This window comes from Dendrobates tinctorius, unplaced genomic scaffold (genome assembly GCF_039654945.1).
Source record: "Dendrobates tinctorius isolate UK_male_01 unplaced genomic scaffold, ASM3965494v1 ptg000057l, whole genome shotgun sequence".
NCBI lineage: Eukaryota > Metazoa > Chordata > Amphibia > Anura > Dendrobatidae > Dendrobates > Dendrobates tinctorius.
The window spans coordinates 8380711-8403220 of NW_027361725.1; the positions used below are offsets into that span (position 1 = coordinate 8380711).

The window sequence follows — 22510 nt, forward strand, 5'->3', positions numbered from 1 at the left end:
ATCCTCTGAACCTTTCGTGATGAGGGACCGGAATGATGACTCCGTCCCTTAAAAGAGCCTGAACAGCCCGAAGGAAGGCTCTTGTCTTTCCCTTGGGGGGGCGAGGAAAGGAAAAAGCGAGTTGGAGGGGGTGAGGAAAACTATCTTGTATACGGAGGACACCAGCTCCCTGACCCACTTGTCGTGGACGACCGCGAGCCAGGTGTGGCTGAAGGAAAGTAGGCGACCGCCTACTCTGTCAGTGTCCGCTGGATACCGCAACAAGTCATTGGGCAGATCTATGAGATCTGGCTCCCCTAGATCGAGAAGCCCCAGGCCTGGGTTTCCAAGAGCGGTTAGGTCTGTATGAGACCTGGGAGCCTCTGTCTCCGCGCAGGGACGGACCTGATCCGGAAGAGAAGGTAGAGGAGGACCAACCGGAATTGTTGCGAAAAGATCGAAAGCGTTTTGTTGACGAAGGAATTTACTTTATCCCCCCGGTAGCATTAGAAATGAGCTGATCCAGTTTCTCTCCAAAAAGACGACCCGTTTGAAAGGGGAAGTCAACGATCTTTTAGATGTGGCATCCGTTCGCCAGTCGCGGAGCCATAGGAACCCTCAGAAACGGATAGGAGCGTTTTTGAAGCAAGACGCAATACAGGAGGGTCCCACGGAGGGGACTGTAACCAATCCTTCATTAGGTCTGGATCAAAAGGGTATTTAGCCTGAGTAGACCTTTGCCCTGTGAACCGCGTATGCGGACCATACCTATGTTTCTGGACAATTTCCTTAAAGTCCGGATGGCTGGTAAATAACCTGCGCACACGCTTGGTTTTCTTAAATGAGATCGGATGTGCTGGAGCGGGAACATTATCCTCATCCAACTTCAGAATCCTGTTGACTGATTCTATAAGAGAATCAAGCGACTCTTCATCAGTTGGGGGATTCTGAGTGGCTGACATGTCAGATTCGAATTCAGAGTCGTGCTGGTTGAGAACTCAAGGAGAGGGAGAGCGAGAGACAGGAGTCGCAGATGCTGAGGCGCGAACGGGACTAGTGGACGCATCATGGGTCCGCCTTCTAGAGACCTGACCATCCCCTGAACGAGTACGGCCCCTGCTAGTGGACAGTTCCCGGCCGATGCCAGAGGCTTCCTCGGGGGGTAAGGACGCTTTCTGGCTTAAAGAGGAGAATATAGCCTGGGTCAGACTCAACCAACTGTGACAGGGACACAGCCCACTCAGGGGTACTAAACGCAGGAGGCCCTTCAGCAGCGGCGGTGAGGGGAGATTGAGCGCAGGCCGGGTCGCAGGCCGTGCATAACGGATTAGTCTGTGCACTGGGTAAGGCAGACTTGCAAGTGGTACACACGGTAAAAAACGCAGTGTGCTTTTTAGCAGCCCGTTTAGCCTCCTTAGATTGAGACATAGCGCTCCTGAAAGGGTTAACAGCAGAGTCTGTCTGCAGCTGTGGGAATGTGCCAGGAAGGGGTTAAGCTTTAATCTGAGGGTAGATGCAGCTTACCTGGTCCTGTGCTGTGTCCCTGAGGTGTCTCCCGGTATCCGGCAGAATGCTCGCCTCACAGATCGTGTCCAGAGCAGGCTGAGGTAAAAAGACATGGCCCCCGAGATTAGAATTGCGTGTCTCGACAGGGATGAGAGACGCCAAGACGTGGGGGCGGCAATAATAGCGTGGGTGGCGCTATTCAAATTGCGTCCTAGTAGGTCGGAAAAGCCAGGGGCTAAATTTTTGAGCCTACCCGTGATAGGCACCGGGGGTGGGGCAGCGCTATTGAAATTGCGGCCTAGCAGGCCGGGAAAAGCCGGGGACTAAATTTTTCGGGCTACCCGCGGTAGCGCTGAGGGTGGGGGGCCGCGATGGGGGGCCGGTGCACCGCCGCTAAATCAGCGCTTCTCCCGGGGGCCAGGACCCGAACCCATACCTCAACTCCAGTGCTCAGCGCTGTCCAGGCCATCCATGCAGGCACTCATCCTCCTGGGCTGATGTAGCAGAGCTGGAGGAGTTCTTAAAAGGGGTATGCTCAAATCGATCCACCCTATGGTAGGGGGATGGAGAGCTATGGGGCTGATTCAGGGCCTTCGGAAGCGCTGTCCAGTCTTCTCCATTCCGTGCGGCTGTCCTCATATCCGTAGATTACCGGAAAGTTTTCCCTCGGTAGTAAGGATCATCGCCATTATTGCCAGAGGAATCAGCCCCAAACGTCGCAGGAAAGTGTACGGGGAGGTATACTCCGCGTGCTTGCCTGTTGTTGGTTCGGGGGAGAGCGGGCCATAGAAAGGAACCGTCGCCCCCTTCACTCCGTTAATTAAAAAATACAAATTTACAGAAAATTCAAAAATAAAATAAAAATGGTGGGGTCTGAAACCAGACGCAACTGCCTCCTACAGACACTAAGCAAAGAACTGGAGATATCTCATCCAGCGAGAGGGTGTATACTGCAGGGGAGGAGTTAACTTTTTCTGGTTTACTTCGTGTCCTCCTAGTGGCCAGCAGCACAACACCCACTGTCTCTGTGTCCCCCAATGAGGCGTAGGAGAAATATGAATTTAATGTGGACTGGAGAGTTTTCTGTCCACTTTTATACGCTTTTCTATGGTGTAATATTAAAGTTAGTCCTACATTCTTTGGGGCAGGGCTTTTATTATACGTATGGTGGCAGCTGCAGGGCGCCAGAGACAATGCAGGACAATAAATGCTGCTCACTGCCATCTTCATGTTGGCAAGTAATGAGGAACGAACTTTTAACAGTGAAGGAGCGGAGCCAAAGCTCACTGTTCTCAGGCAATTTATTAGCTTCACCTGTCTTCAGGGCAGTGTGTAAATGTCACATCGTACATTAGCATGAGTGCACTGGAGCTCTGCCATCTGACATGTGTCCTTTGTCCCTGGCATATAACAAGTCCCCCCCCGCAGTGTCGACGATATAACCCCGACTGTACAAGCCTGGTTTCCAACTCGCCAGATGCATTTAAGACTAACTTTCCAGGTTGCATCTATGTCAACATCGGCTGCTATGATAACTGCGGGAAGTTTTACTAATTAGTCTAACTGCAGCAATAGGACAACTAAAATGACCGATATGCGTATTATCTCGGTTTGAGTCTGTTGAGACTAAGGGTACCGTTACACCTAGCGATGCACCAGCGATCCCGACCAGCGATATGACGCGGTCAGGATCGCTGGTGCATCGCTAGGTGGTCGCTAGTGAGCTGCCACACAGGCAGATCTCACTAGTGACATCGCAGGGGTCGGGGATCGCTACTTACCAGTCAGACGCGGCGATCCTGACGTCCTCCCGCCCGGCTCCACGCGTCGCTCGTCGGCGCCACAGGAAGCCCAGCAGGAAGTGGCCAACGAGGAATGGTCCAGGAGCTTCTCGCGCGATCAGCGATAACCAGAGGGGGAGCCGGTCGGAGGTAAGTATCACATGCAGCGATATCGCTAGCAATATCGCTATAACGTCACAAAATCGGTGACTTTACAGTGATATTGCTAGCGATATCGCAGTGTGTAACGGGGGCTTAAGGCATTAGAGAGATAATGGACAGAAAGCATCATCACACTAGTGTGTGTTATGTTGAGTGACTTCTCGGCTCTAAAATTTTGCACAGAACCGCAGGTAAGCCTGCAGAGCTAGGATAGGGTCACAATTGTACGTCTGCAGACATAACACATGCGCTGAATGTATATAATAAAAGTGCACGTCACCCTATGTCTGCCTATACGATTGACAGGCCTATTAAGTAATTCTATGTCTGCTTGGGTTTTCATTTTGTTTCTTTTCTAAACTGTTCACTTAAGTTGTGGCATTCATATAAAGTTTGTAATGCAGATCTGCACCAAAGAACGGGAACCCAGGTTCCGAGGACAGGCCTCCTGAGCCCCTGGTTCCGAGGACAGGCCTCCTGAGCCCCTGGTTCCGAGGACAGGCCTCCTGAGCCCCTGGTTCCGAGGACAGGCCTCCTGAGCCCCTGGTTCCGAGGACAGGCCTCCTGAGCCCCTGGTTCCGAGGACAGGGTTCATGCAGTGAAAACAGATACTGGGGCAGATCAAATCCTTGGTCAGAAACTGAGCAATGTAATAATACAAGACTAGACCTCACAAATAAGCGTAGGACATACCTGATAGTGACATGAGGGTGTTATTGATAACATACAGCCAAGTGCACTTCCGGGGGAATAGCTACAAAATAAACACATGGATGAGACATTCATCAAGGTGTCTGCCATCAATGGCCCAACCAGAGGCTAACAATACATTCCTGATCATACCTGTTCCATCGTGGCTTCATGTAATTCATTCAGATTCAGAGTGTAGATCCCATCCTCAGTGCCAAATATCAGGTACTGGTCTGATGGGAGGAAAGGACTTCAGTCATTGGACCCAACTTTAATTTGCACTACATGGCAATATGTTTTGCCTTATATTCTTCATGCTAAAAACTTGGTTGGAGGTCACCAATGTAAGGAACACTTACCTAGTCTATGGATGTGACATGTATGAATGAAACTGGCAAATATAGCAGCATTTTGTGAATACAATTCCTCTGCAGACCTGTTCCCATTACATGTTTGCATACAGCTAGAATATGCCACCACTTTAAGATGAGTCTGGGTCTGACCTCTGGGTCATCCAACATTTTTCAGAATGAGGCTGGAGCTGCACGTCGACTTTGGACGTGACATAGATCGCACGGTCGGAGATCGCTGTAAGCTGCTGCTACACTGCAACGTAGTGCAAGTGAATGGAGTCACATTGCAACCAGCATGGTGCCACCACATGCGAGTCACTTGGAAAAAGTTTGATTTTTTTTTTTGGTGACTTTATTGTCACGGTACATTCACTATGCTACGGTATAGCAGCAATCTTTCACGACATATGTCACAGCCAAAGTCGCCATGTAGTCCCAGCCTTAAGGGGAATCAGCATGGTTATCACAGTAAGGTCACTAAGCTCCGCATGGAACTGAATCCTCTTTACACTCAGTATGTGTGGGGGTCATAGAGGTTTTATCTCTACTAAATGAAAAATGCTTTCAAAAAAATTATGATTATGATTAGACAGCTGCTTAGTACCTTTAGTATCTGGGTGTATCCAGGACGTTGCACAATTTATCTTTAAAGGACAACCATCAAACACTTTGGAGAAACAGGCTCCCATCTAAAAGGTAAAATTGTGATAAACATTATCAGAATTAATTAAAAAACATAGGAAAATTAACTGGGGGCCATCCTCTATCACACATTAGAAAAGCAGCACTCAGTCTGAAGCACCAGATACTCCATGTATTTCTATGATCGGTCCATTGAGATCAGCGAGTGGTGGTATGATGCTTCAGCACTGTAGAGCAACAGCTGCAGGACCCCTCACCACCAGTTACTCATAGGAAAAACCTGGTCTTAAACACATTACTGGTATTCCTCGGTTTAACAAACTAACTGATCACTCTTACCAGCACCTTGGGAGTGGGTGGTAAACCATTAATCGTTGGTTTCTAGAAAAGAGAACAGCAAATTAAAATAGCAGAAGCATAAAACACGGGAACAATCAGCACCAGACGCTTTTAAAAGGCCAAAGGTTTTAACTATTTTTTTTTTTCACCTTTTAAATCATAAATTTGTGGTTGCTGAAGTTTTGCAATATGGATTACTAATTTCCCACAAAGATCCCCAAGTCTTTTTTTTTTTTTTTTAAATCTTGACCACTAGGGGGCAGCTGTTCTAGGGAATGCAAAAAATAAAAAAAATGTCTAACTACTAGTGACTATATAGAGCTGGATCTAATACTAGGGCCTCAGCGATGGCCTGTGCACTATCACATTGCGGCAATGAAAATACAAAGCTGTGATGAAACCTGAAACACGTCACGTACTGGAAAATCCTTCTTATCCTTCTTCTGTTGGAGTTGGGGTTTTGGGCTCTCTCCAGTTGGACTTCCTAGTCTCAGAGGACTTTCTCCGTTCCCTGCAAACAGAGGGGTTACAAATTAGTGTAAGAAATAGAACCAGCAAATTAAAGGGGTTCTCCAGTTTCAAAAATCTCTTAGAATTTTAGCCCATGGAGAGTATTCTTTCAATACACTCTAAAAGATTTGCTTTAAAAGTTGCAGTCATTTTAATGGGATTTTTCTGATCACTGAGCAGCAGTTCATATAATATCCACAATATAGTAATTTGCTTAGTAGAACGGAAGCATGATGATCTTTACCATTAACACCTTCCCCATCCATCACTGCTGCCATTTTTCATTTTTGCGCTTTTTTTTCCTCCCTCTTTTCCCAAGAACCATAATTTTTTTATTTTTCTTTCCTAATAGCCATATGTATGCCACATTCACGTTGCGTGGAGGGCTACTGTGAACAAAGCCTAAATCCACTGTAAAAGTAATTGTGTATATTCAGATCATGGGCTATATGTTACATCGACATGTCCACATATACAAATCTCCCCACAGTATGCAGCAGGTGGATGCTGCGGTATGGCGGAGTATGTAGAGAAAAAATGATTGAAACTGGACAATCCCTTTAATACAATAATAAGCCGAGAATCTGCTATCCACATGACAATGAAGACAAGCAGCTAAATCATGCACATGAACAAGGAGGATGGACAGAAACAGGTTAATTAGAAAAATAGCTTAATATCAGCCAAAATATACATTAACATCTGTATAATCCACTGTTGTGATGTAGTAAAGGCCACAAAGCAGTCAGCAAGGAGACATGTAGAAGAAATTCCGTTCTGTAAGATGGCTGAAGTTAGAACGCACGGTACTGAAATGTGCAAATGGGTGAAAATTTACATTTTGACCATCTCACATAATGCGGATTATAGTGGAGGGTGGAGTGAGTAAGGCAAGGTGAAATGTGAGAATGAATAGTATGAGATGGAGGGCATGCCTGCACACTTCCACGTGGTGACACATTCGCTCTATTCCCTTACTGCTGTGTGAACAACGGCCTTGCAGATTGTTACCGGACCAGGGGAGGTAACTATTGGGGGACTCAGAGTTAGGCTATGGTCATACTTTCAGTATTTCACATCAGTATTTGTAAGCTAAAATCAGGAATGGGTGAAAAATGCAGAAGTGGTGACGTGCTTCTATTATACTTTTTCTCTGATTGCTCCTCAACTGGTTTTGGTTTACAAATACTGATGTATAATACTGACCTAATACGGAACGTGTGACCGTAGCCTTACCCATCACATCTGGGCCCTGCTGTGGGAGTTAGCCCAAAGGACCCTCTGCCACATAAGGCATTAGTATAATAAACTGCAAATGGTAATAAGGGGTCAAGTTATTGACTTTGCATTGGAGTCCATTTTTACTTATGGGCTTGGCACTTTGGGGGATTTAATATTTGTTAAGGTAGTACCTTAAGAGAAATATTACTTTTTGGAGGTACTCATGGGGCAGAATTACTTTGTTGGGGGAAAGACATGGCATTACTAAAGAGGTTTCCAGTGTCTATTATTGTCTGCAGACCTGACATCACATCGACAGCACTGCAGTCAATCAGTAAGCTCAGAGTTGCTCTTGCTCCGGCAAAATAACGGAGCTCAATTACTGGCTCCAGGGCTGTCGACATAACATCAGCACTGCAGATGGCAGCGAAGGAGATGCAGCTCTGTGGAAGCAAAGTAAAGCACAGTTTTCTGTCTTAAAACTAACTGCTGCTGGGGTAACAGGGGTTTTTCAAAAATGGAAAACCCCTTTAATAATTAGAGTGGACATTATTTCTGTTATGGGGCATTCTGAGGACATTATTATTGTATAAGGGGTTCTCAGGATAATATAACCTGATTGAGGACATTCAAGGCATTACTACTGTTAAGGGAAAACTGCAGCCATCTTCCTGTGAAGGCTCCCGTGTATTACAGTTCAGCCATACCAGTTGCAAATCCTGACCTATATGGAAGCATTCCTTCCTGCCATCATATATACTCACCCTGAAACTAACCACTAACAGTGACCAAATGTCACCCAAAGAAAGGAAAATGGCACTGTAATATACTTGCTGGATGTCGCTGGTTTCAGGCCCATGTGTAATGACTGCTCCTGCCACCACTTGAAGTGTGATGTTACGAAAATGCAGAGTTAGGGTGAGGCTTGTGATGGAAGCATGTGGTCACTCATCCTTGTGCTTATGGTCGGCCAGCCATGTAATGATGAGTTATCCCTTTTATTTGCAGGGTCGCAGTGGCGTTTCCATCCTCCCTGCCACTGCTTTGTGCTATTTACCCAACTGATAGAGTTTACAGCGGTATAATCCAGGGGAGCAGACGCTGCTAGTGAGGAAATTATTATGAGGGGGAGCGGTGTGGCGACCACAACCTGGGGAGCTCTGCCTGCGGTAGAATGGGGAGGCTTGGTTATCTGGTTGATGTTTGATTGTGTTGGCCCGCTCGTCGTCAGCCAGGCTTTCATCTGGGCAGCTGTTCATTCTCATTGGCTGTTGGAATAAAAGACTCGATTAGTGCCGTCCAAGATATTCTATTAATCGTTCTATCACTGTGATCTCAATCTATGGGAAAAAAAAATAAAAAGGTTTTATGACTAAACATAGGAGGCATAGACAGAGGCAAAGAGGAAGAAGGGCAATGTAAAAAAAGATATATACAGTTGTGGCCAAAAGTATTGACACCCCTGTAATTCTGTCAGATAATACTCAGTTTCTTCCTGAAAATGATTGCAAACACAAATTCTTTGGTATTATTATCTTCATTTAATTTGTCTTAAATGAAAAAAAAACACAAAAAGAATTGTCCTAAAGCCAAATTGGATATAATTCCACACCAAACATAAAAAAAGAGGGTAGACAAAAGTATTGGCACTGTTCGAAAAATCATGTGATGCTTCTCTAATTTGTGTAATTAACAGCACCTGTAACTCACCTGTGGCACCTAACAGGTGTTGGCAATAACTAAATCACACTTGCAGCCAGTTGACATGGATTAAAGTTGACTCAACCTCTGTCCTGTGTCCTTGTGTGTACCACATTGAGCATGGAGAAAAGAAAGACCAAAGAACTGTCTGAGGACTTGAGAAACCAAATTGTGAGGAAGCATGAGCAATCTCAAGGCTACAAGTCCATCTCCAAAGATCTGAATGTTCCTGTGTCTACCGTGCGCAGTGTCATCAAGCAGTTTAAAGCCCATGGCACTGTGGCCAACCTCCCTAGATGTGGACGGAAAAGAAAAATTGACAAGAGATTTCAACGCAAGATTATGCGGATGTTGGATAAAGAACCTCGACTAACATCCAAACAAGTTCAAGCTGCCCTGCAGTCCGAGGGTACAACAGTGTCAACCCGTACTATCCATCGGCGTCTGAATGAAAAGGGACTGTATGGTAGGAGACCCTGGAAGACCCCACTTCTTACCCCAAGACATAAAAAAGCCAGGCTGGAGTTTGCCAAAACTAACCTGAAAAAGCCTAAAACGTTTTGGAAGAATGTTCTCTGGTCAGATGAGACAAAAGTAGAGCTTTTTGGGCAAAGGTATCAACATAGAGTTTACAGGAGAAAAAAAGAGGCATTCAAAGAAAAGAACACGGTCCCTACAGTCAAACATGGCGGAGGTTCCCTGATGTTTTGGGGTTGCTTTGCTGCCTCTGGCACTGAACTGCTTGACCGTGTGCATGGCATTATGAAGTCTGAAGACTACCAACAAATTTTGCAGCATAATGTAGGGCCCAGTGTGAGAAAGCTGGGTCTCCCTCAGAGGTCATGGGTCTTCCAGCAGGACAATGACCCAAAACACACTTCAAAAGGCACTAGAAAATGGATTGAGAGAAAGCACTGGAGACTTCTAAGGTGGCCAGCAATGAGTCCAGACCTGAATCCCATAGAACACCTGTGGAGAGATCTAAAAATGGCAGTTTGGAGAAGGCACCCTTCAAATATCAGGGACCTAGAGCAGTTTGCCAAAGAAGAATGGTCTAAAATTCCAGCAGAGCATTGTAAGAAACTCATTGATGGTTACTGGAAGCGGTTGGTCGCAGTTATTTTGGCTAAAGGTTGTGAAACCAAGTATTAGGCTGAGGATGCCAATACTTTTGTCTGGCCCATTTTTGGAGTTTTGTGTGAAATGATCAATGTTTTGCTTCATTCTCTTTTGTGTTTTTTCATTTAAGACAAATTAAATGAAGATAATAATACCAAATAATTTGTGTTTGCAATCATTTTCAGGAAGAAACTGAGTAGTATCTGACAGAATTGCAGGGGTGTCAATACTTTTGGCCACAACTGTATAATAAAAAACAAACCAAAAATCGGTGGCAGCGCTTTCCTTTATTTAGATTTTCTTTCTGATACAATTCCTAAAATTCTAGCTTTTTTTTCATTTTTTAATCTACATTTTATACAAGTTCTACAATTTTCTAGGAGAAATGTCACAATTACTGTACCTTAGGAGGCAGCGGTGGAGGAACTGCCCGTTTCATGGTGGAACTGCGATATGAGAGTGAAAATAGATCAGACTTCCTAATAAGCTGGATTGCAGCAAACATGCACAATGTAAGCATGGGAGAGAATAATGAGGACAAGTCATACAAAAAGTGATAAAATAAAATCTCAAAATGTTGACAGGATACTGTTACAAGAGAAGGGTTAATAACACAAGATAGCTCAAGCTAAGGCCTAAGTAAAAGCCTTACTCATTGTTTGCTCCATTTGCAAAAGGATTCCAGTTGATGCCCTAAAAAAAGAAATGACATAAGATTAGGAGATGTAAGAAGCGCAGTATACACTTGGGTCTTACTGTAATTAATTCAGATAAAAAGAGCACAGGCGACCCCTTGTCCAGAACAAGAATTTGCTAAAAGTCATTTCCAACATGGCAAAGGAGCTGCACCCCAAACATATCTGAAAACCTGGGCAAATGCTCTGAATAAATATGTTCAGACACAAATGTTCTATGTTCGTTTTGCTGAAAATAAAAAGCACAGCATGCAGCTATGTGCAAACTGAAGGGGGCTCTGGGTCTTGGTCAGTAGTGTGAACATATTACTAGTTATGGCCATTCAAGACTAAGAAAAAAAAACCAAAAAAACAACATATAGAACAATTCCAAGCCCCACCAGCAGGTGTTGCTGCAGAACTGCGGATATCTGCAGAATGACCAGGGTGATGGCTGCAGATCTGAAGCCGATGATCTGTAGAACATGGTCACTGCAACTTGTAAACAGATGACCAAAACAAAGTAGCAATTTTTTTGGCATTACATCATTAACCTTACAGACTCACCACTTCATTGGCTTCAGTTTCCTTCCTGAGTGGAGGCTCAAACTGCAGCTTGTCAACTAGAACAGAGAGATGTGGTTAATGCGATAGACAGATTTGCTGGCAGCCTTTGCACCAAGACCCCAGTCCTGGCAGTCGTCGCATCAAGACCCCAGTCCATCATAGTCTCGTAAAACAGAAAAGCAAAAAATGTAGTTACTTAACGATAACGTTGCTTCTCAGAGCCCATGACAGCACCACGGAGAGAGGGATCCGCCCTTCAGGGACAGAAAACCTACAGATAAAAGGGTGGTACCTCGCCCTCGCATCAGTTGGTTAACAGAGCGTCGGAGGCCTCCAGGTTAGTGACGACAACAAAATATATGTACATTATCGTATTGGTTATCATAAGAAAACACCGTGCCTATACAAAAACACACTACGAAGCGTAAAATATGCTCACCACACACGTGATGGGAGGGAATAAGCGGGTGCTGTCATGGGCTCAAAGAAACACCGTTATCGGTAAGTAACTACATTTTTCTCAACCCCCCATGACACCATCACAGAGAGAATTACAGAGATTGGAAGCTTAAGGAGGGAACACAGCCTGAAGGACCCTTTTACTGAAGGTCAAGTCAGACGCAGAGGCTAGATCTAAGCAATAGTGTTAAAATAAAAAGGTTGAAGGTGATGACCATGTGGCCGCCTTACAGATTTGTCCTATCGATACCTCTGACCTCTCTGCCCATGAGGTCGCTATGGCCCTTGGGGAATGAGCTTTTAACTCATCTCGAATGGTGTTCCCAGTGGATGGATAGGCTAGGGCTATCGCATCTCTTATCCATCTTGCCAGGGTACTCTTGGACGCTTTGAGTCCTTTTCTAGGTCCCTGGAAACACACAAAGAGAGATCCTTCCTTCCTACATATCTGGGTGGACTCTAGGTACTGAACTAGACATCTTTTAACATCTAGCGTTTGGAATTTCTCCTCTTTCCTATTTCAAGGATTTGGGCAAAAGGAAGGAAGGACTACCTCTTGGGACCTATGGAATCGAGATGCTACCTTGGGTAAATAGGCCGGGTCAGGTTTTAGGATAACTCTCATCTAGGATCATTGTAAAAGGGGGGCCCCGCAGATAGGGCTTGAATATCGCTTACTCTGCGGGTTGATGTTAGAGCTACCAGGAGAACGGTCTATAAAAAGATCTTGACGGGGGCTGCATCTATAGGCTAAAATGGGGACCTGTTAGAGCGGATAGGACTAGATTCAGATCCCAGGATGGTAGCTTTTGACTAACTAGTGGTCTAGATCTTGCTGCGGCTTTAATGAACGGTGCTACCCATTAGTTACCTGCGGTGTCCTGATTATAGAGTGCACCTAAGGCTGCCACCTGTACCTTTAAAGTACTGACTGCCAGGCCTCGTTCTAGACCCTTTTGTAGAAATTCAAAGTATTTCACTAATTGAGGCCCTGTCCTGGACTTTTACTTTGGAGGTGGATAGGAACTTTTTCCAGGTTTTGCCAAAAACCTTAGTAGTAACTGGTTTCCTGCTTTTCAGCAGTGTAGAAACTAGGTTCTCTGAGAACCCTCTTTCTCTCAGCAGCACCCCTTCAAATTCCATGCTGTTAAATGAAGGTTCGCTGCCCGAAGATGTAACACAGGTCCTTGAGACAGAAGGTCCAGGAGATCCGGTAGGACTCAAGGGTCGGTGATCGATAGTATCCTCAGCCAGGAGAACCAAATTCTTTTTGGCCAAAGGTGGGCAATTAATATCATCTTTGTTTTGTCTTCTGACTCTCCATATGACTGCTGGAACAAGGACGATCCGGGGAAAGGCATATGTCAGGTTCTGAGTCCATGGAAGCATAAAGGCACCAAGGATTCCCCCTGGAGTTCAGAGAGCAGAATGCTTCTACTTTTTTGTTTTTGAAATCAGCAAATAAATCTATTTCCGGAGTCCCCCACATCCTTGCAATCTGATCAAAAATGGACTGATTTAAAACCCACTCACCTTGCCTTAGTTGAGTGCGGCTCAGAAAATCTGCCTTTTGATTTTCTACCCCCCGAAAGTGTAGTGCAGAGAGGGATAAAAGGTTTTCCTCAGCTAGGCTAAGGATCCTGGAGGAAGTGTCCATTAGAGTTTGGGACCTGGTTCCCCCCTGATGGTTTATATAAGCCACCGTTACTTGGTTGTCCGAGAATATCTGACATGATGTCCCTGTAAGAAAGGTAGAAAAACCGAAAGAGCGTGACCCAGAGCCCTTTCTGGTTCGAGGAAGCCCCTAGTTCCTGACTTCTCCATTTCCCCTGAACAACTCGGTTGTCCCTGTGAGCTCTCCATCCCATGGGACTTGCATCGGTAGTAATTATATGGGACACTTTTGTTACCCCAGGGAATCCCTCTGGATAGGTTGCTGGCATCCTTCCACCAAAGTAGGGAATCAATAGAAGAATTTAGTTATGTGACCCTCTAAATGACCTCTTAGCACCGACTGATTTCCTAATATGTCCCACTGGAGGTCTCTTGTGTGTAGCTGTGCCCACTGGACTGCTGGTAGACATGCGGAAAGGGAAGCCTAGCAGTGACATCACCTTCCTTAATGTCATGGAGGGGTTCCGTAAGGCCTTTGCCACTATGTGCATAATGTTCTCTTTTTTGCGAACTGGGAGGTGACACTCTTGATTTTGAGAGTTCAACGTTACCCCTAGGAACTCTTGGATTTTGCTGGGTTTCAAGCTGGACTTCTTTAAATTTAGAAGCCAGCCCAGGTTCACCAGGGTGCTCATTACTCTGTCCCTCTTTTCTCTGCAGTTTTGGGCTGAGTCGCTCGCTATCAGAAAATCGTCCAGGTAGGGGATCATTAAGATATCTTGCTCCCTCAGATGAGCCATCATTTCTGCTACCAATTTTATGAATACATGGGGAGCTATCGATGTTACGAAGGGGAGGGCTTTGTATTGGAACTCCCTTACTTCCCCTTTTGCGCAAACTGCTAGTCTGAGGAATTTCCGGGATTCCTTGTGGATAGAGACATGATAATATGCGTACCGAGATCCAAGACGGTCACAAAACAGTTCGGGGACAGTATTTTGATGGTGGATCTTATTGATTCCATCTTGAATCTTTGGTTCCTGACATATATGTTCAATTTCCGCAAGTTTATTATTGTCCGATAGGTGCCGTCCAGTTTGGACCCTAGAAATAGAGGGGAGTAGAAGAATCCCTCCCCGTTTCTTGAGGGGGAACTTCCTGTAGGACTGATTTCCCTACAAGGTTTAGGATTTCGCCTTCTAAGGCCTTTTGTTCTTTTGCCGAAGATCTTAGGGGAGTCACCACGTAATTTTTTTTTTTTTTTGGGGGGGGGGGATCTGTCCTCAAGCCTGGCTTGATCAGATTTAGGATCCAAGGACTGTTTGACATTCTATCCCAGGCCAGAAGGAGAAGGGTTAATCTTCCCCCTACCCTGGCGAGACCGTCACTTGGAGGGTTTTATGTCTCGGGAAGAGTTGCCAAAGAGGGACCCTCTATCTTTCCTCCTTCCCTCATCCCATCTGTTTTGCTCTCTGGGGGGTTTTCTACGGAAAAATCTCCTGCCCCGAAAGGACCATTTAAATCAGAGGTCCCCAACCTTTCTGACCTTGAGAGCCACATCCAGCTATGAAAGAGGGTCAGGAGCCACAACCAGCTCCTTCCCCACTTACGGTAAGGACATCCAGAGCCCCCATTACCGGTATGACAACCAAAGCTTTTCCACTAAAATCACACCAAGGCAGTACGCCAAGCTCCACACGTTACCTATCCCACCCCCATTCAGATCTGTTCTTCTGTACAGGGCTACACACAAATCACCATTTAGAGATCTGCTCTTAATAGTCATTTACACCTGGTGCTACTGCACCAAGCTGGCAGGCAGCCGCAAGCCACACATCACGGGCCCGCGAGCCATATATGGCTCCCGAGGTACAGGTTGGGGACCCCTGGTTTAAATGATGTTGGTCCTAGGTTCAGGAATCCTTTCTTCTTATACCCCCGCTTTTTGGAGGATATCGTCCAAAGTTTCTCCAAACAGGAATTTACCTTCACAGGGAATCGAGCATAGTTTAAGTTTTGTTTAAAGGTCTCCTGGCCAGCTTTTAAGCCATAAGGTTCTCCTGGCCACATTTGAGAGGGCTGCAGATTTAGATGTTAAGCGGACAGAATCCGCTGATGAGTCTGCTAAAAACGCTGCTGCCCCTCTTATCAAAGGAATGGATTCTAAGATCTTGTTCCTTGGTGTCCCTTCCCTCAGCTGTTTCTCCAGCTGATCCACCCATATCATTAGGGATCTGGAGGTACATCTTGCTGCTATGGCCGGTCTAAGGTTCCCTCCTGCTGACTCACAGGCCCCTTTAAGGAAGGTGTCAGCTATTTTATCCAATGGGTCTTTAAGTGTATCCATGTCCTCAAAGGGGAGGGCAAACTTTTTAGAGGCTTTGGCCACAGCAAGCCTAGGGGCTTTGCCCCAGGATGTGGCTGCTTCTTCTTCAAAAGGATATTTCCTTTGAAGGGAAGGTACTAAGGAGTTTTTCCTATCTGGTCTCTCCCATCCATTTTTGATTAGGGTCTGGACGTTTGGGTTTATTGGAAATACCCTACGCTTTCTGTCCTAATCCCTCAAACATTATATCCTGAACTGTCTTATCAGGACGAGGGTCTTCTACCCCCATGGTAGATCTCACCGCTTTCACCAGGGTTTCCACTTCATCTAGGGGAAAGCAGTGACGCCCCCGTTTCTTCACCCCAGGAAGATGAGGAGGAGTCTGATATGTCTGAGTCCACTTCTCCAAAAGTAGAGGGGTCAGATTGGGAGTAAAATGTAGCCTCCTTCTATTTTATTTTATCCCCCCGACTAAGGGACGTAAAGGCACTCTGGACTTCTGATCTGATTGCAGATCTCAGTTCAGAGGCAAAATCCGGGGATTCCTCACATACAAACCCTGGCAAAAAAAATATGGAATCACCGGCCTTGGACGATGTTCATTCAGTTTAATTTTGTAAAAAAAAAAAAAAAAAAAAAAGCAGATCACAGACATGGCACAAAACTAAAGTCAATTCAAATGGCAACTTTCTGACTTAAAGAAACGCTAAAAGAAATCAAGGACAACAAATGTGGTAGTCAGTAATGGTTACTTTTTTAAACCAAGCATAGGGAAAAAATTATGGAATCACCCTGTAAATTTTCATTCCCAAAGCCAACACCTGCATCAAATTAAATCTGCTCATTAGTCTGCATCTAAAAAGGAGTGATCGCACCTTGGAGAGCTGTTACACCAAGTGGACTGACATGAATCGTGATTCCAACACAAGAGATGTCAATTGAAACAAACGAGAGGATTATCAAACTCTTAAAAGAGGGTAAATCATCACGCAATGTTTCAAAAGATGTTGGTTGTTCACAGTCAGCTGTGTCTAAAATGAAGACCAAATACAAACAACATGGGAAGGTTGTTAAAGGCAAACATACTGGTAGACCAAGGAAGACATCAAACCGTCAAGACCGGAAACTTAAAGCAATATGTCTCCAAAACAGGAAATGCACAACAAAACAAATGAGGAACGAATGGGAGGAAACTGGAGTCAACGTCTGTGACCGAACTTAAGAAACCGCCTAAAGGAAATGGGATTTACATACAGAAAAGCTAAACGAAAGCCATCATTAACACCTAAACAGAAAAAAACAAGGTTACAATGGGCTAAGGAAAAACAATCGTGGACTGTGGATGACTGGATGAAAGTCATTCAGTGATGAATCGCGAATCTGCATTGGGCAAGGTGATGATGCAAGAACTTTTGTTTGGTACCTTTCCAATGAGATTTATAAAGATGACTGCCCGTAGAGAACATGCAAATTTCCACAGTCATTGATGATATGGGGCTGCATGTCAGGTAAAGGCACTGGGGAGATGGCTGTCATTACATCTTCAATAAATGTACAAGTTTATGTTGATATTTTGGACACTTTTCTTATCCCATCAATTGAAAGGATGTTTGGGGATGATGAAATCATTTTTCAAGATGATAATGCATCCTGCCATAGAGCAAAAACTGTGAAAACATTCCTTGAAAAAAGACACATAAGGTCAATGTCATGGCCTGCAAATAGTCCGGATCTCTATCCAATTGAAAATCTTTGGTGGAAGCTGAAGAAAATAGTCCATGACAAGGCTCCAACCTGCAAAGCTGATCTGGCAACAGCAATTAGAGAAAGTTGGAGCCAGATTGATGAAGAGTACTGTTTGACACTCATTAAGTCCATGCCTCAGAGACTGAAAGCTGTTAGAAAAGCCAAAGGTGATGCAACAAAATACTAGTGATGTGTTTGAGTGTTTTTTTTTGGTTTGTTTTTCAGGATTCCATAATTTTTTCCTCAGAACCGAGTGATTCCATAATTTTTTCCTTATGCTTGGTTTAAAAAAGTAACCATTACTGACTACCACATTTTTTGTTCTTGATTTCTTTTAGTGTTTCTTAAAGCCAGAAAGTTGCCATTTGAATTGACTTTAGTTTCGTGCCATGTCTGTGATCTGCTTTTTTTCTACAAAACTAAAAAAACAACTGAATGAACATCCTCCAAGGTCGGTGATTCCATAATTTTTACCAGGGGTTGTAGTATTTGTTGTATGCAAGATTTACAGAACTTCTTGTCCCAGGATTCCGGGTAAAGCTCTGTTACTGGTGGAACAGCATCTGCTTTTCATTTTCCCCAATCTCTTCCTTCCCTAGTAAGGGAAGAGAAGGAACCCCAATTACAACGGTGAACTTCCTCGATAGTCACTCACCATTTACATGCTGTCGCAGGTACCAGTTCTGGAGGGGGATAGGATCTTGGAGAGGAAGATCCAGAGAAGGTGACTTGCTCACTGCAGCAGATCTGCTGTGCGACCGGCTTCCTCGCTTGTCTTTGTCCTTTGGAACATCCGACTGCTTGTGGTGGCACTGCTGCTGCTGCTCCAGGTCCTGCTGGTGATCGCTGTCTTCCACGGTCACGGGGACTGCGTGCAGCAAGGATGCCTGCACCTTCCCCTTTTGAATTTGCTGCCCATCTGCCACATCCGGTCCCGCCGCTCCTCCTGCACCGCGTCATCGGGGAAGCGTTCAACTGTGCATGTGCCCACCCAGGAACCCGGAAGCCCCGCTCTACTTCCTGAGCGGCGGCCGTCTTGGTACACGTATAGTAGCGCACGCTGTCGGCGCGTGCCCCTCCGGGAACTCGGGAGCCCCTGCCTCCTCTCTGGAGTGGTGGCTGTGCTACCCCCGCTCACCCTGAAGAACCCATCGGTCCTAGCTGTGGCGGACTCAGGAACTGCACCAGTCGCGGCAGGGGCCTCCCCGCTGCCGGAACCCGGACTGGCCGGCCCTGGATCTTCATCTGCCGATTTTCTCAGGTACCGCAGAACTGAAGGTTTCCTATCAGGGACAGGAAACCAACTGATGCGAGGGAGAGGTACCGCCCTTTTATCTGTAGGCTTCCTGTCCCTGAAGGGCGGATCCCCTCCGTGGTACTGTCACAGGGGATTGAGAAACAAATACTTTTAGAAGAAGTACCCTGCACGAAAGGACCTGATCCTGCTGCTATATACAAAGAAAGCTTTATGATACAGAGGTCTACTGATCTAGTTCTTCTTTTGTTTGGGTTATGTAATTGCAAGCAGTTCAACTTGTGAAGAGTATAGAGGGGCTGAATGATCAGGAGCCGGAGCTTTCACTACTGGATTATTATCGTAAATTGGAAACTATTATTTTCTAATTTGCTCAGAAGAGATATATTATATCGCTCACTTTTCCTGATACGTCCAGGTCAAGAAGAGGAAAGGGGTACACTTGGGATCTCCATTCTCCTGAGCAGTGTGGGACACAGCGGTGAAAAGTCCTGCAATGAAAACTTGTTCACCTACGCAACTGCTGCAAATAGCTTAGTTACTCACCGATAACGGTGTTTCTCGGAACCCATGACAGCACCACGGAGAGAGGGGATCCGCCCTTCAGGGACAGGAACCTACAGATAAAAAGGGCGGTACCTCTCCTCCGCCTTCAGTTGGTTACAGAGCATCAGAGGGTCTCCAGGTACAACAGAAATATATACACAATATTAAAACACTGCTTATTTATCAAAAGCTCCGTGCCTAAACGGAAACACTCTACTAACAGTAAAAACGTGCTCACCATACTCATGAAGGGGAGGGGAATAAGCGGGTGCTGTCAAGGGTTCCGAGAAACACCGTTATCGGTGAGTAACTAAGCTATTCTCTCTCACTCATGATAGCACCACGGAAAGAATTATAGAGATTGGTAGCTTAGGGAGGGACCACCGCCTGAAGGACCCTTCTCCCGAAGGTCAGGTCAGACGTAGAGGCTAGATCTAATCTATAGTGCCTAAAAAAGGTCGAAGGTGATGACCAGATGGCCGCCTTACAGATTTGTTCTATTGATACCTCAGATCTTTCAGCCCATGAGGTCACCATTGCCATTGTGGAATGAGCTCTCAGCCCCTCCGGGATGGTATTTCCACTGGATGAGTATGACAGGGCAATCAAATCCCTTATCCACCTTGCCAGGGTACTCTTGGATGCCTTGAGCCCCTTCCGAGGACCCTGGAAACATACAAAGAGAGCCTTCCTTCCTACATTTTTTGGTGGCCTCTAAGTACTGTACTAGGCACCTTTTAACATCTAAAGTGTGGAATTTTTCTTCCCCCTTATTTTTTGGATTTGGGCAGAAGGAAGGAAGGACTACCTCTTGGGACCTGTGGAAATGTGATGATACTTTAGGTAGATAGGCCGGGTCAGGTTTTAGGATGACTCTATCCTCTAGAATTTTTGTAAAAGGTGGCCCTGCTGATAAGGCTTGAATATCGCTCACTCTTCGAGCTGATGTTAGTGCCACCAGAAGCACCGTTTTAAGTGATAGGATTTTTAGGGGTGCCGAGTAAATTGGTTCGAACGGAGGGCCTGTCAGTGTTGAAAGTACAAGATTCAGGTCCCATGATGGTAACCTTTGACTAGCTATTGGCCTAGATCTGGTTGCGGCCTTAATAAACCGTGCTACCCAGGGGTCACCTGCCACATCATGGTTATAGAGGGCGCCTAACGCTGCTATTTGTACTTTTAATGTGTTGACCGCCAGACCCTGTTCTAGGCCCTTTTGTAGAAATTCTAGGATCTTATCAATCTGAACCCCGTCCTGAACCTTTGCCCTAGAAGTGGATAGGAATTTTTTAAAAGTTCTGCCTTTCACCTTGCCCTTTATTGAGACGGCTAACCCGAGATATTTTCTGGAGTCTTTGTGGATAGGGACGTGATAATAAGCGTCGCTGAGATCTAATACCGTCATGTAGCAGTTTGGGAACAGGACTTTGGTGGTGGACCTGATCGACTCCATTTTGAAGCTCTGATTCCTGACGTATTCGTTTAGCTTTTTCAGATTTATAATCGTTCGAAAGGTGCCGTCCGGATTGGTTATTAGAAAAAGAGGGGAGTAGAACCCTCTGCCCATATCCTGCGGGGGAACCTCCTGGAGGACTCCTTTTTTTACTAGACCTAGGACCTCGCTTTCTAGCGCTTCCTGTTCTCGCGTGCTGGATCTCAGCGGCGTTGTTACATACTTTTGAGGTGGGAGAGAGAGAAAGTCTATTCTTAGGCCCTCCTGGATTAGGTTTACTATCCATGGGTTGTTTGAAATTCTCCTCCAGGCTGGGAGAAAAAGGGTTAACCTTCCCCCCACCCTGGGCGTACTGTCACTTGGAGGGCTTTTTGTCTCGGGAAGAGTTATTAAAGAAGAACCCTCTCTCTCTTCTTTTGTCATCCCACTTTTGTTCCCTCGGTGGTCTCCTCTGAAAAAACCTCCTATTTCGAAAGGGCCTCTTAAATGCTGCTGGCCCTAAATTTGGGAATCCTTTCTTCTTGTCTCCTGCTTTCTGGAGGATGTCATATAACGTCTCCCCAAAAAGGAATTTCCCTTCACAGGGGATTGAACATAATTTCATTTTGGTCTGTAGGTCCCCCGGCCAACTTTTAAGCCAAAGTGTCCTTCGGGCCGCGTTTGAAAGTGCTGCTGTTTTGGACGATAGCCTGACTGAATCGGCCGATGAGTCCGCTAGGAATGCAGCCGCTCCCCTTATTACTGGGATAGAATCTAAGATCTTATCTCTTGGTGTCCCTTCCCTCAGCCGTTTCCCAAGTTGGTCCACCCATACCATTAGGGCTCTTGAGGTACATGTCGCCGCTATTGCTGGCCTGAGGTTACCGCCTGCCGACTCCCATGCCCCCTTTAGAAAGGTATCCGCCTTTTTTTCTAGGGGGTCCCTGAGGGTGCCCATGTCCTCAAAGGGAGGGGCGAATTTCTTTGAGGCTTTAGCGACTACTACATCGAGTTTCGGGGCTTTATCCCAAGACGTAGATGCCTCCTCCTCAAAGGGATATTTTCTTTTAAGGGAAGGGACTGTAATATTTTTCCTGTCTGGCTTGTCCCATTCTTTTTTGATTAGGCCCTTGACAATTTCGTTAAGCGGAAATACTCTCCGTTTTTTCTGGCCTGGTCCGCCGAACATTATGTCCTGGACTGTTTTATCCAGCCTAGGGTCCAATACCCCCATGGTAGATCTTACAGCTTTTACTAGTCTGTCTACCTCTTCTAGGGGAAAACAGTGACGCCCTCCTGTTTCCTCGTCTGAGGATGAGGAGCCGGATTCCGAGGTTTTAGACGTGATTTCTCCCGACGTGGAAGAGTCTGACTGGGAGGTTTCTATCGTGTCTTTCTTCCTCGTTTTATCCCTATGCTTAAGGGACACGAGGGCACTCTGAACCTCTGATTTAATTGCGGCTCTTAGGTCGGATACGAAATCCGGAGTCTCCTGACAAAGAATTTCTTTTGTGCAAGACTCACATAGTTTTTGCTCCCATGATACAGGTAGGGGTCTAGAGCAAGTAGGGCATTCCCTGTTCTTTTTTGCCTTCTTCTTTCCCTAATAAGGGAGAGGAATTGTATTACAAGGGTGAACATTCACGAAGATCACTTACCCCCAAAAGGTGCGCGGCTGCAGGTACCGGTTCGGGAGATGGAGTCAGGTCCTGTATAGGCTGATCTCCTGGTGGCGATTTGCTCTTTGCCGCTGACATACTACGCCGCGTGGAGTGACTGCTGGAACGGCCCTCTCTGTTTCGTTCCTTTTGTCGGTGGTGATGTTTGTGGTGCTGCTGCTTGAGCTGCTGCTCCTGTTGCTGGTCGCTATCCTCCATTATTAGGATCG

The 22510-nt window shown here is 45.8% G+C and overlaps 1 protein-coding gene across 1 annotated transcript in view; it reads right to left on the minus strand.

Moving 5' to 3' along the window:
* The window catches only part of MAP4K5 (mitogen-activated protein kinase kinase kinase kinase 5), a 119321-nt gene that overhangs the window by 23332 nt on the left and 73479 nt on the right, over window positions 1-22510 (minus strand). The window contains exons 14-22 of the mRNA XM_073577739.1: window positions 11245-11300; window positions 10656-10696; window positions 10407-10449; window positions 8334-8451; window positions 5872-5963; window positions 5453-5494; window positions 5076-5160; window positions 4272-4351; window positions 4122-4182 (exon numbers count right to left, since the gene is read on the minus strand). Of these exons, the coding sequence (XP_073433840.1) occupies window positions 4122-4182; window positions 4272-4351; window positions 5076-5160; window positions 5453-5494; window positions 5872-5963; window positions 8334-8451; window positions 10407-10449; window positions 10656-10696; window positions 11245-11300 (618 nt within the window). The remainder of the gene's footprint in view (window positions 1-4121; window positions 4183-4271; window positions 4352-5075; window positions 5161-5452; window positions 5495-5871; window positions 5964-8333; window positions 8452-10406; window positions 10450-10655; window positions 10697-11244; window positions 11301-22510) is intronic.